Raw genomic sequence first — 13,031 nt, forward strand, 5'->3', positions numbered from 1 at the left:
TTTTTTTTTTTCCTATTTTTAAAAGTGCCACACTTCTATATCCTTTGGGGCAGATTGTGCCTGCTCCCTGTGTGGCTGAAAAAGTGTCTGTGGGTGGAGGAAAGTGTCTCATGGGCACAATCACAGTTCCCCTCTGCATCAGCCTATGGAACTGATCAGATACATGGAGCAGAGCCATTTAGGCTTGTAGGAACAGGTTAACTTCTTCTGCAGGCCTGGGAGAACAATTCTTCCTGGAACTCTACCTGGGATGGCTCAGCTCTTTATCACTTCTTACCTAGGCGTGGGTCGATCTAGGCATAGTTGAGCCCTTTAGGAGCCATGTTCTGCTTGGCAAACTCATATATTAGACCTACTGAAACCAGTGGGACTATTTGCTTGAGTAAGATGAGCAGGATTTGAACCAATGGGTACAATTCTCAAAACGACGTAGTGATTTAGGAGCCTTTCACATTTTCCAAAAGTGATACAGGCACCTAAGTCTCATATAAAATCATTGGAAATTTACTCCTAAGCCAGTTTGGAGCCTTTGAAAATTTTACTCAACATTGCAAAATAAAACCAGTCAAATTAGCAGAGAGAACAGCCTCCTACTTTTGTGAAACAAAGTAAGTTATTCAAAAGCATGTGCCTTAGATGCAAGACCCATTTCTTGGCCTAGTCTTTACTTTTATAAAGTACTATATTGATAACCATAGGAGGAATGATGACGTACGATATATTTGGGGAGAGAACAACTTGTGGCATCTGCCAACACTACTATAGTTATACCTGTGGCAGTAATTTCAAAAATACTGTATACGTAAAAAGCTTTGAAAAAAAAATCTCAGCCTATTACTACTTTGTGGGGAAGGGGAAGCAGATGAAATGACATTACATTCTAAATGGGTTCAAGATATTTGCTGGATCCCTTGGAGATGGGAAATGCTAGTGGAGAACAATCTGACTACACTTGCAAAGAACAGCTGGATAAAAGTCAATGGTGAGGTATGTACTGATCAGAATCAAGAAGAGAACTGAAGTCTTGAGATGATGATGGGCAGAATTTGCATATGTAACGTTCTTGTGCATTAAACATGACAAGAATCCAAGCTGGGGAAAACTGGTGATGTGCCTTCACTGTTCTTTAAAGTAATGCAGTCCAACAGAATGAAAAAATCTTCCCTGGTCTGTCTGTTTAGCTGCAGTGTGCATCTGCTTCTACAAAATACTGAAAATGCAAAATAATATTTTTTTCTCTCCTCCTCCCACCCCCTTTTTCATGGCAGAACTTTGCCATATTTCTTTGAAGTAAAGACTAATGATCCAGTTTAGATGTCTCAGTATGAAGAAGTACTTTATATTGCTTATTATAGATAGAAAGAGGTTGCTTTCTGGGTCAATAATGCCATTTAAGTCAAGTCCACATGCTGACACACTCTGGTAGTTTCAAGTGCTGTTCCTGTCAGAAGAGAAGTGAAAGGTCAATGGTTTACAGATAGCTGCTACCACATCACCAGCAGCAACAGTAAGATTTGAACTTATAATGTCTTGACATGACTGGTAGGATAGTAACTGATCAGCAAAATGAAAGTTTGCCTAAGTTATAACAAATATTTTGTCCTAGTTCACCATTAACATAAAAAATTGTGCTTCAGCTGCAGAACAGACCTGCCCCAACTTTCAGATTGCCCACATGTCCATGTAGACACACAAACACAGATGTACACATTCTTTCATTCTCATCCACACACCTTACGTTGCTACCACAGTTGTTAACTTAGTGCATTTAGCACTGCTACTCTGGCTGTAGCTGTTGATGTCTGAAAAGTATCTGACACAACAAAGGGATTAAATGTAATCACTGAATCTGGGAGTGTGAAATACATGTTTAAACTGAACAACACAAAAGAATGTCCTGTTGCAAATCTGACAGGAAATAAAAGTTGGATTAAAAAAAACAACCACAACAATTTCCATCTGTACGATTTATGACGTAGCAGCAGGAAACACAGGTAATTAAGAGAAGTAACACCTTTCATAAATTAGCCATTTTAAAAGAGGTATTTTATGAAGGTTGGAGGCAAACTCCAGGGATGGGAAGCCATTTTATTGCACCGCCATGTTGTTGGCAGGTGTTGCCAGTATTAATACCCGTCCCCCTCCCCATGGAATAATTTGGAAGAAACTCCATGTGGGGAACCTCGTGCACTTTCTCTCCCTCAAACCTTCTGTAGTGGCATTTTCTGAGGGAGGGGGCAATTGGGCCTAGGCTGTTTAAATGGGATAAGCTTCCTTACAAATGGCCTGATCATGGCCCAGCTCTGGGGAGCCATACAGGGTGTAAGACCTCCCCCCTGGCCCCTGTGCAGCCTTTTTGCAGTTACTGCTGCAGGCATAAGGGTGAATTGAGGGGGCGGGGAATCTGCTAATTCTACCCCTTCTCCCACTCTGCACAAGAATTGTCAGTCTTAACTCCACCCCATAATGTTTCAGCCAGCATAGTATCAGATTATTATCTCCAGGGAGGGAGTCGATGGGGAATAGTGAAAGAATTGTGGTTCACAGAAGACCGATTCCTTCTCCGAGTTACCCCTCTGGTGGCACAGCTATGCATCTCCCCTCATACTGGGCTAGCAGCAAATGCTTAACCTAACCCTAAATTTTCTTTTTCTTGACTTTCTGTATCCTGCCAAACAGCTTGCACATCTTAGTTATGAGGCTTTCAAGGTTCATTCTGACCCCAGGGGAATTTGCCTGTCTGAAGAGCCCCCTGGCTTTCAAAAAGGGTTAGCTTATCTGCACAGCAATATGTTATCCTGTGACTTGCTTTCTCTAGTTGAAATTGAAGAATTCCTCATGATCGCTGGTAGACAGTAGGAGAAAAGCAAGAGCGCTAAGAGAGGTTAGATGCAGAGTCCTTGAATGTTTCTTGTAACACTATATAATACCCACTTTTATGAAAAGTGGGTCAGTAATAAAATGAGGGCAGCCATGCTTTAAGGATATAGCAGCAGTTCTAGTCGAAACCACATTTTACCTGGTCACTTCTATTTAAAATGGATCATTGCATACTTGGACCTGCAGCTTCCACATGAGTGCAGGTGCAGCCCCCGAGGGGGGACACATTTCCTCTCCCTGAATGTTTGACTATCCTGTGAATGTTCCCCTTAGAAATGCTGCAGGGCTTGTGGTTTCCCCATATCTTTTACCTTTTTAAATGTAATTGCTCCTCTGCTCAAGAGGCACCTTTATAGGAAACAGGACTCAGCTATGGACCATGTAATAGGACTTGTGAGGCAGATTTGATCTGTACTTTGTCTGCCTTGGTATACTGCTTCTCTGTATACTTAAGAGTTCTGTTTCTTCAGTGGACTACATAGTTCAGGGGGGCACTGGCAAATGAAAGAACAGAAAGCATAACAAGGCCAGATCAAAACATGTATCTCCCAAAAGTCTAAGTGGTTGAAGAAGCTTAGGGACACACTCGCCTATGTTTATTAAATTGTTTTCTGTGGGGATTTTACTGCTCAAGTGAAGGAGCCATTGGCAGAGGCTTGATAGGGCAGATTTCCTGTTTGTAATAAAGCTTTGATTGTTGCCAGAAACCCCCCCCCCACAATTCTTATTGAATATTTCTTTTGAAGAGAGGAAGGTTAAAATGTGGACTACAAATGTTCAGGTCCAGGCACTGCCATTGCCCTGCAAATGAAGTTCAAAAGGTAGGGAAAGAATGAGCACTATTGAGTGAGTGGCTGAAAGGAGGGAGAGGCCAATTGGCTGAGTAAGTGGTGCAGTTGTTTGCGTTTCATAAGGAAACCATGGAAAGATTAAAAATCCCTTCAAACATACTGCACCCTAATTCAGGAGATACCATTCTTAGGAGCCAGGAATCAGAGGAAAATGGCTTGGAGTTGAGGTGAATTCGGGGTTACTGGGATGTAAAGCTAGGTGGTAGTGTGCGCTTCCCTGTTGCTGTCAAGTATGCTACTTGTACCTCCCAGCACTCCAGGAGGATTCACCCTCATCGGAGGGATGCTTACACTGGCTGAGGGTGGCTTTAATTTGCAGTTGTGCCTCCACAGAGGCTGAGGGGTGCACTCAATCTGTAGCTGCTGCTGCTGTTTAAGGATGTAGGGTGTGACTGCAGAGACCACAGGCCATTGTCTATTTTGGAAGGTGGGGTTCTGGATTGCACGGAGTGGCAGGCTACAGTCAGCACCAGACACTGGTTGCTGTTGTTAGTTATGTAATGTTTAAATAAAAACACTTTGTGCTATATACAAGCTCCCTGTCCTTTAATAAAGAGAATAACACATCCTTGCCACCCTTGTGATGCCCCACTTTGGCCAGGACCACCCACACTCTGAGCTGCACTCACTCCCTTTGGCTACTTGACAACAGAGTAGGTTGCAGTATCCCTCATGGAGGATTTTCCACTCCCCTGGACCCAGTGTTCTGGATGATGCTGGAGTAAACCAGGGATAAATCTAACTCAGTGACCATCTCCAGAGTGTCTGTCTATTTCCTTAGGGTGTAATAAGAAAGCCAATGAATCTCTGTTTTCTTCACCAGGCAGTACACAGTATGTCTACATGAAACATACCAGACAAGGAGCAGAATCCAGCAGATAGTGTGTAATGTGAGTTTTCAGTCCAGGAGCACATGGCCCCTACCTAGCAAAGGAACGTATTCTGAGGGGAACTCTTGTCTAGCGGCTACTCACTTTACACTTGGCTTCTGCATCAGTAGTGGATTGTTGTAGCCAAGGACCTCAAGCTGTCATTGTTTAATATGCCATTGCAGGAGGAAAAAAAATCTAGCCTAGTGACCCTGGGTAAAGCCATGGTACCGTAGGCTACGACAATCCCTTCAGTTGCGGCTGCTTATTATTTATTCCCTAAATTCTTTCCCCTGTGAGTTGTTATTGCCTAAGTCCAAATAAAAGCCTGGCTGCCATCTGGCTGTGTTAAGTGGCTTGAGACAGATACATGATGCAGTGTGAGTTCTTGGTGCTCTGCAGTATGTGTAGGGGTTTGAAAAGTCACTTCTCCTCCAATGGCCTCAAATTACAACCCCCATTTTACTTTGATAAATGATGGTCTTTCTGGGAAAAGGGGTTGCTCCTCCTTTTCACCCTGTACCCTGAAGTACCAACTTTATTATGATAGTTGGGTGAATAGCAGAGTATGGCCCTGTCCTAGGCTCTCCTGAACCAATGACTCATGAAGAAAGCTCATCTGATTTTTACCACATTAAATTAACATTCAGATCAAAAGAGCCATGTTGGCTTTAAAATCACCTGGCTCAACAACAGGTACTGTTAGAGTTAGGAACATGGCCAGGCTTCTTGGGTTACAGCAAGGGACATCCTTCCTCCCTGTCCCAATTTCACCCAGAGTGGTCACTGGAAGAAGCCGGTTCTTTTTATCTTGTCTGCTAGGTTCTGATTGGCTTCTGTCTGCTCCCAGTCCTTCTAGCTGCTGGAGGACCAATCCTTGATTCTGCTTGCTGCTGAGCCTGAGTGGCCTTTTTGGCAGTTCTTGGAGGACTGAACGTGGTGCTTTTCTTCCCAAAATGACACCACCTTTGGGCAGGATGTGCCAAGTTAGCAGGGCTTTTGCCTTCAATCTCAAGAGTCTCAGCAAGTGGCTTGCACCTGGGGGAAATTGCTTAGATCAAGTCTGAGAGGAGGTCCAATAGTTTGTATACTCCTGAGAAGGGCAGTTTTCCCTCTTCTCTCTTTATTCCGCTTCTCCCTCCAAAGCAGAGTATCAGCATTTCCTGCATAGAGCTGAAAAGCAGACATTCTGTTACCTAGGAAGTGAGTAATTGAGGTGTAATTAAAAGTGTATTATAAGCCCTGGTCCTGCCATGGTACAAGTGAGTTGCTTTACATATGCTAAATCATTAAAACTTAAAAAAATACCGATTATTATTTTTAAGCATGTGAAAAAATCAAATAAGGCAAGTTCTTTAAATGAAAACTAAAATGTTGCAGGTTGAATCAGTGATGAAAGATTGGAATTGATTTTAGCAATTAGATTTATTGCATCATGAGTTGTATCTTCACTGACTTCTATTATGTTGCTTCATTCATGGGTCTGGGCAGGATGGAGACAGGAGAACAACAAATATTCCACATTTATCCTGCTTTTTGGAACAGCCAAAAAGGGGAAATGGCTTCATATTTGAAGGGTTGAGGTTCAGCTTAGAAGTGTCAATAAAGATGTGATTGTAAAGCAAGTTTCACCCCCAAAAGATTTGAGGAAAACCAAAAGTCTGATTTTATTGTGTTTCACCTAAAAATACTGCCTTGGGCTTTTATGGTAGGTAATACATGCTGTGATTGCTTCTCATTAGTTTTATGAAACATGATGGAGATAACAAAACAAAAGTAAGGCTACTAAACTTCCTTCCAAAATATTTATGATGCTCGTGGTGTATAGGGAGTTTGGGTAAGGTATCCTTTAAATATAACTTCGTTATCTAGTCATCTTTTAGAGTGATCTCTTTTAGAAGAAGAATTCCTTTCTTTCTGAAATGCTAAGGCAGACGGGCATTTTCTTAAGGTTTAATATTGGTTGGAAACCTCTATGCTGTTTTGAAAGAAAGAATAGATTGCCCAGGAAAGTGTGTGTGTGTGTGTGTGTGAGAGAGAGAGAGATTTCTATTATCATCTTCCTGTGCCTAGCAATCTTGTCTCTTCCATGATTAGAAGGATCTAGCACTGAATACTGCAGATTGTGTCAAATAGCCTTCAGTAACAGGTTTTTAGCTTAAATTCAGTATATCAGACACTGATAGTCTGTGCATCTAATTTGTTAAGCAGTTGCTGAATTTAACTAGATTTAATGGTGGCCCCCAAATGTTCTGCCTCCCTCCAAAGCAAGGCAAACTTCAGCCATGACATAAGTAATAATATTTTGCTTTTCTGCAGCAGCTTTCAGTTGAAGATCTCAACTGAATGCTTTACAAACATTAATGAATTGGATCCTACTATGTAAATACTATTAACCTCATTCTACAAACTTAGGTGCCCTGAGGTTTAGTTAATAGGGGGTGGGGATAGAACCCTGGCTGGCTAACATCCAGTTCTGTGGTTAAACGACAAGACAACGTTTTTTTCTCCTAAAGTAGAGAATTTAAATCATGATCTATCACCAGCCATTGCTCTACACTCTGAGGATGTGGCAAAAAAGGAGGTGGAGGGAGGTGTCTCATTTTTATAACAGAACAACAAATGGGGTCTGAGAAGTGACACATATTTTGTCCCACATACACTCAGCAGCTTTTGTTGTAGCATGAAAGCCTGCATTATTCCATGCTTTGTCTTTTGCTGCTGATCGGGGCAATGATGTGCTGCCAATATTTTAACAAAAGACTTTCTCAAAATGTGTCCTATTGACTTGCGTTAACCTATGGGTACAAGGAATGCATGTATTCACAGAGGAGAGAGGTGAGAGAATGGGAAATATAATCAGGTCTTTTAATCCATAATGCACTCTCATCACCAGTCTATAGTTGGGGGTCGGACGGCAACATCACTGAACAGCCTAATGTATATTAGGTGCACTTGCTGGGCATACTTGGATACTTTGTTTCTGAAAAACAGACTGATTGTGTTGATGCTAGATCAGAGGATTTGACTTAGGGTGGCAGGGAAAGGAAATGCTGGAAGCGTTACTGCAGGTGTCTGCCCTGTGAATTTTTGTTTTTTAAATATCTGACGCCTCATGTTCTAAAGGCAAACTATTTTCTTCTCAAATATAGATATTTTAAGTCCCATATATGAATGTCAGACTTGGCAGGGATAAATTAGCACCATCTTAAGAAGAGAATGAAGTGCACCGGCGGGCAGGAAATCTGCAACTCGCTCTGTTTGATACAATAATTTTGACGAGAGTCATGTGGGATTCCTTCCACTTACCACTGTAGCCAGATCCAATAAAGAGGAAAATGCAATAACGTTAGCTTTGAATCAGTTGTTTATAGATTCCCAGCTCTGAATTACCTGTGCCCTTCCTCTCATGAATAGTCACCTTGACATCAGTGGGAATGAGTGAGGGTTGTCAAGATTGGTCTCCTAGTGCAGACACAGCAGCCCGGATTCTCCGTTGTACTCTAACCCCTTTTCACGGCTCCTGTGGTATAAAGGGGCCAGAAAGCTCAATTCCCCCTTCTAGCAGCTTCCTGGGTACAGAGTGATCCTGTGGGTGGCATATAGGCAGCCATACTCCTGATTGTCGGGGGTGTGTGCTCACCATGGAATGGTATGTAGGCAGCTGTGGGGTGGCACCATAAATTCAAGCCTATCAAGAAGTGCTTGGACTTACACTGGGGGGCCATGTACATCCCCAGCAAGGTCCAAAATGTGGGGGGGTTCAAAAGTGGCATGAAACCACCTTGGCCCTTCACCACCCTTGTGCTGTATATTCTGAGAGGCACAACTCAGAATCTGGCCTGGTGTTTGCTCTCCAGTTTCTGGTGGGTAGAGCTGGGATTAGCAAACTTCTGCACTAGGAATAGAATGCCTGCTCTTGACAGATGTATAAATATCACCAGCCATTTACTGTCTTGTGCAACAATTGATGAGAGGGGTGTGTGCGGATAAAGGAAGGAGATCTGTTGACCACTGCCTGTCCTGCAGAATATGGTGGTAATCATTACACAGATGTTTCACATATGCATATTTGAACAGCAGTACCAACCTTTTAGCATGGATAAAGCACTGGACTGGGACTCAGGAGACGTGTTTTATTCCTGCCTTTGCAAATGGCAACCTGGGTGAATTTGGGCAAATCAATTCCCTTCCTGTACCTCAGTTTCCCCCATCTGTAAACTCGGTATAATGATACTCCCTTTGTGTAGTCCTTTGAGATCTACTGATGAAAAATGCTACATAAGAGCTATGTGTGGTGGTGGTAGTGGTAGAGGTGGTAGTAGTAGTATACTGGTGCAGTGTTACAAAAAGCTTTACTGAAAATCCTGAAAAATGGTAGTGTACACTTATGCATAAACAAAGCTCCTTTGTACTTCACAAAAGGATATTCATCTCCTCAACTCAACTCTATTTGTCTTCTCTATCCATTCCCTACATATTATGGTATCCCAGAAACTCAGATTTAATATATTTGTTATTTCCAGCTTCTTGTTGAATCCCTTTGATCAATATTTTAGTGTAAGAAAAAGTGACTTGATAAGTAGTGGCTGTTTAAGACCTTTGTTTTCATGTATTAAAAGGCACAAACGTGCTACTTGCTGATTCAGTTTGTGTGTGTGTGGGTGGGGGGACATTCTCTTTTTATGTCTTTTTTCAAAGTCACCCCATGTCTACCCAGTGAGTCTTTGAGCATTTTTTAGTCCTGGTCTGAGGAACATGGGCTCACTTCCCTGTTTTTAAAAATGGATTGAGGCCAGTATACAAAATGTCCAATCAGATTTTGAAGAGGCATGAGGTCATACCCTCCAGAAAGCATCCAGAATCAGTTTGATGCTTTTATTTCTAACATTTTTTGTTGTGCTGTTAATGCTCTCAGCTCTGCATTCATGTACATCCATGACTTTCCTACTCTTAATGTCTCCACAAGTGTGGAGACTGTTTAGCTGCAGTTTATCTACAGATGAGGTGAAGGATATTTTCTGGCTGTCACAATTTTTGAGACAGTAGAATCAATATTTGTGTCACAGTTGGCTACAAGTGCATCTTGTCAGCCACACCGTCCTGCTCTTTTAGAGATCTGTGGCGGCTAAAACAATACAAATATGTTGCAAAAGCTGTGGAAATCCTTATCTGGTTCATGGAAGTGTGCGGAGAAACTACAATTTCAAATTGCAACTGAGATAAGTCAACTCATCCACTTCTTATCTTTCATCAACTCCATAGTTCCTATGGGAGGCTATACCAGCCCCATATTTCTTGTTGGCCTTGACTGTTGATTAATGGCAGTCTCCCTGAGTTTAGGTATGTGGGGTGGAGGATGCAAGAGAAGGTTAGGCTTAGATGTGTACTCCCATCCTCCGCCGATGACCACTCCAGCAGCCAACAGCCTAGTTCTGTTGAATAATTGGGTGAGACAGGACACAGTTGTGAGGAACTCACTCATTGCCTAGCTGGGTTTGTGAGGGTTGGGAGAAGCATGGGCTGACTGACTATTGTGTGGAACAGTTTTAGATGTCACAAGGGAGGCAGACACTTTATCGCTTTGTAGCACGCTGGAGAGTCCTGTTTGGTTGTAGTGCATGGTAGAAATGCAGGAGACATCCTGGAAGCCAAATTAAAACTATGACGTATTAGTAATAGTAGTATAAAAATTTAAATCTAAGGCTCCAGCAATTCCTTCTGAGTGCGCTATTCATTCCATGCACTAGATCAGCAAGATGGGGTGGGGATGAGGGGGTCCAATATGTGGATGAGAAGATGTTGCAGTGCAACCTCTACTGCCTACACTGGCTCCCCTTGGAATATAAAGTCAAACTCAAGATCCTTATCTTCAAGGTGTACAATTGGCTGGGCCAAGAATGTCTAAAAAGAAGGCCTAAAGTTGAGGGATGAGGTCCATCTCCTCGGGCACAATGGAATCATCCACCCTAAGGATAAAGCTTGTTTTATAAGGGGTCAGTCCAAGACATTAGAATGAGCTTTTGCAGGAGCTAAGAATTACCACAAACCTCAGATTTTCCTTTTTAAGTGCAAAGCACACGTCAGCCTCACCTTCAGTAATTAAAATACGTAGCACCACAAACATTAAATACATATTTAAAAATCCTTCACATAATTCCTCCCTCATCTCCTCTCTACCCAGGGAGAAAGATAAGACTGCACTGGATAGTTTCTAGTCACATTGCTTAATGCACTTCTAGAAGACACTAAGATACTATGGCGACAAGGGTGGCATAAGAACCAGGACAGAATAGAATAGATGGACATAGGACACTAGAAAACCTTTTGTGGAAGGAAGAAGCTCTACCATAGAGGAAACCAGTTGCTAGCAGTAGTTTGTGGGGACTATTTAAACTATGATTTGGGAGGGATCCAGCAGTGCAGAGGTGCACTCAGATAGGTATACAAAAACTGTGAGCCACAAGGAAAGAAGAGAAGGGCATTTGTTCAGGACTAGGAGTGTATGAGGTACAATAGAGGATTATGAAGTACTGACATAGGTCAAAGCAAAAGCAGAATTTCCGGCTAGAAACTTAAACTGAAAAATAATCACACTTGTGCTGAGCTGCTCTGTAAGGGCCTGACTCAGCTTCCATTGAAGTCCAGGGGAGTCTTTCAATTGATTTTAGTGGGAGCTGGATCAGGTCCTAGTCAAACAGCATCTGTTCTTCCTGGCACCTAGAAAAAATTTGCTTTTTGTCCTCTACACGGTTATAGGCATCAACACTCAACCCAGAGAGGCTTGAATGGGACGGAGATTTTACTGGACAAAATTTCCTCATTTGCCTTGATAGACTTTCCATTTATATAGTACAGGACATAATGCTAACAGGAGAAAACGATTACTATAGTGGGACATCAGGAGAGAGAAATCCAATGGTATTGAAAACCCTCTAGGAAAATCAATGAGAATTAGACTGCGTGGCTATAACATTGGGTTCCAAGAGAATAAATAGGCCACTTGGACCCTGAAAGACACTTTCCTTCACTTCTCAGATTGTTTGGGCTGCTGTAAAAAGAAATGTCACCGGAAATACTTGATACACTAGTGCTGGTTTCTTTAACAAACGCAGATGTATGTTTTTCTTTAATAATAAATATCTTGTTACATTTCTAATATTAGCCCATCATCCAGTTCACATTTGCCCTGAATAAAATGTAGGTTCTCAGTACCAGTACAGTACTCGCTGATCTTTGTGGTTGTTTTAGCTAATAAATAAGCATTGGCTAATGTCGTTGTGCCCTGCTGTGCTGAAACTGAGCAAGGATAATGGTTTACACTTTCCCCTCCAAATGGAAGGAAGACCACAGACATAATTGCAACGTACAATGTCAGGGGGTAATCTTTTATCACATTACTTTTAATGAAAATGAGGTAAGGACTGAGACAGAATGCTGCTAAATAGCACCATGGAAGCAATAAGCTCATTCACTGAGCCGCAAAAGTGTGGCACATGTACCACTCCTCTTCCATTTCTCTCTTCCCCCCCCCCCAAAAAAAGTTAGATCACATTGCGGAGGAGTGAGGCAGCAGGCTACATCTAATGAGCCTTCTCTGTCTTTCTGTCCTCAGATCTCCCAGCTGATGACAGAGACTAGCCGAGAGGGGCTGACTGAAGCAGTGCTAAACCGCTACAATGCAGATAAGCCCTCCTTGTACAGCTTCCCTGGTTCCCAGAGCACCTATGTCGCCAGTGAAACGTCAACGGGCACCTCAGTGGCGGCCTCTTTTTTTGCCAGGTAAGAGAGACTTTTCACCTGTTCTCTTCCACAGCGATTTGGAATTCCTTGATCCAGTTTAGGTATGTTGAAAGGGCTGGTGTAAATGCAACAGAAAAGGGATGACTTGGATACCCTTCTGCACTGGAGTTCTGAGCTGTATAATTGGGATTCAGGCTGTACAGTAGGTTTTTGTATGTGCCTCACATACTATTGCTGTATGAACATTTATTTGTTAAAAGATGAAATAGAATTACTACGTTCCTCCCTGTTTGTATTGGACCATAGAATCTGAGTGACCAAAATGGCCTGTGTGAACGTGGGTGGCCGGATGGAATAGAAGGATCTCAGCGGCGTACCATAGGATGGTTGGGAATAGCAAATATTGATGTATGTTGCCAATGTGATCTATACATATAGTTATTTCCACATTTTGCCAAAGGAAATGGATGCTGGATTAAACATTTAAAAAACATTTAGGGCCAGATCCTAAGCTGGTGTAAATCAGCCTGGCTCCATTGACTCTGTTGACTTACCCTCGGAGAGGATCTGGTCCTCCATTTATTAAATGTCTTACAAAAGTCAAACTTAGATAAATTTTAAACATATCTGTATTTAGCCACAGCTGAAATTTGTGTCGCCAACTCTAAGCACCCACCTCTTTTCAACA

At 42.3% G+C, this 13,031-nt stretch overlaps 1 protein-coding gene across 6 annotated transcripts in view; it reads left to right on the plus strand.

Annotated features, from left to right (window-relative positions):
* The window catches only part of KIF26B (kinesin family member 26B), a 417,971-nt gene that overhangs the window by 156,198 nt on the left and 248,742 nt on the right, over positions 1 to 13,031 (plus strand). For all 6 annotated transcript variants that reach the window (XM_045010461.1, XM_045010455.1, XM_045010458.1 and 3 more), the window contains one exon: positions 12,216 to 12,382. In XM_045010461.1, coding sequence (XP_044866396.1) covers positions 12,216 to 12,382 — 167 coding nt within the window. The remainder of the gene's footprint in view (positions 1 to 12,215; positions 12,383 to 13,031) is intronic.

This window comes from Mauremys mutica, chromosome 3 (assembly GCF_020497125.1).
Source record: "Mauremys mutica isolate MM-2020 ecotype Southern chromosome 3, ASM2049712v1, whole genome shotgun sequence".
Taxonomy (NCBI): domain Eukaryota; kingdom Metazoa; phylum Chordata; order Testudines; family Geoemydidae; genus Mauremys; species Mauremys mutica.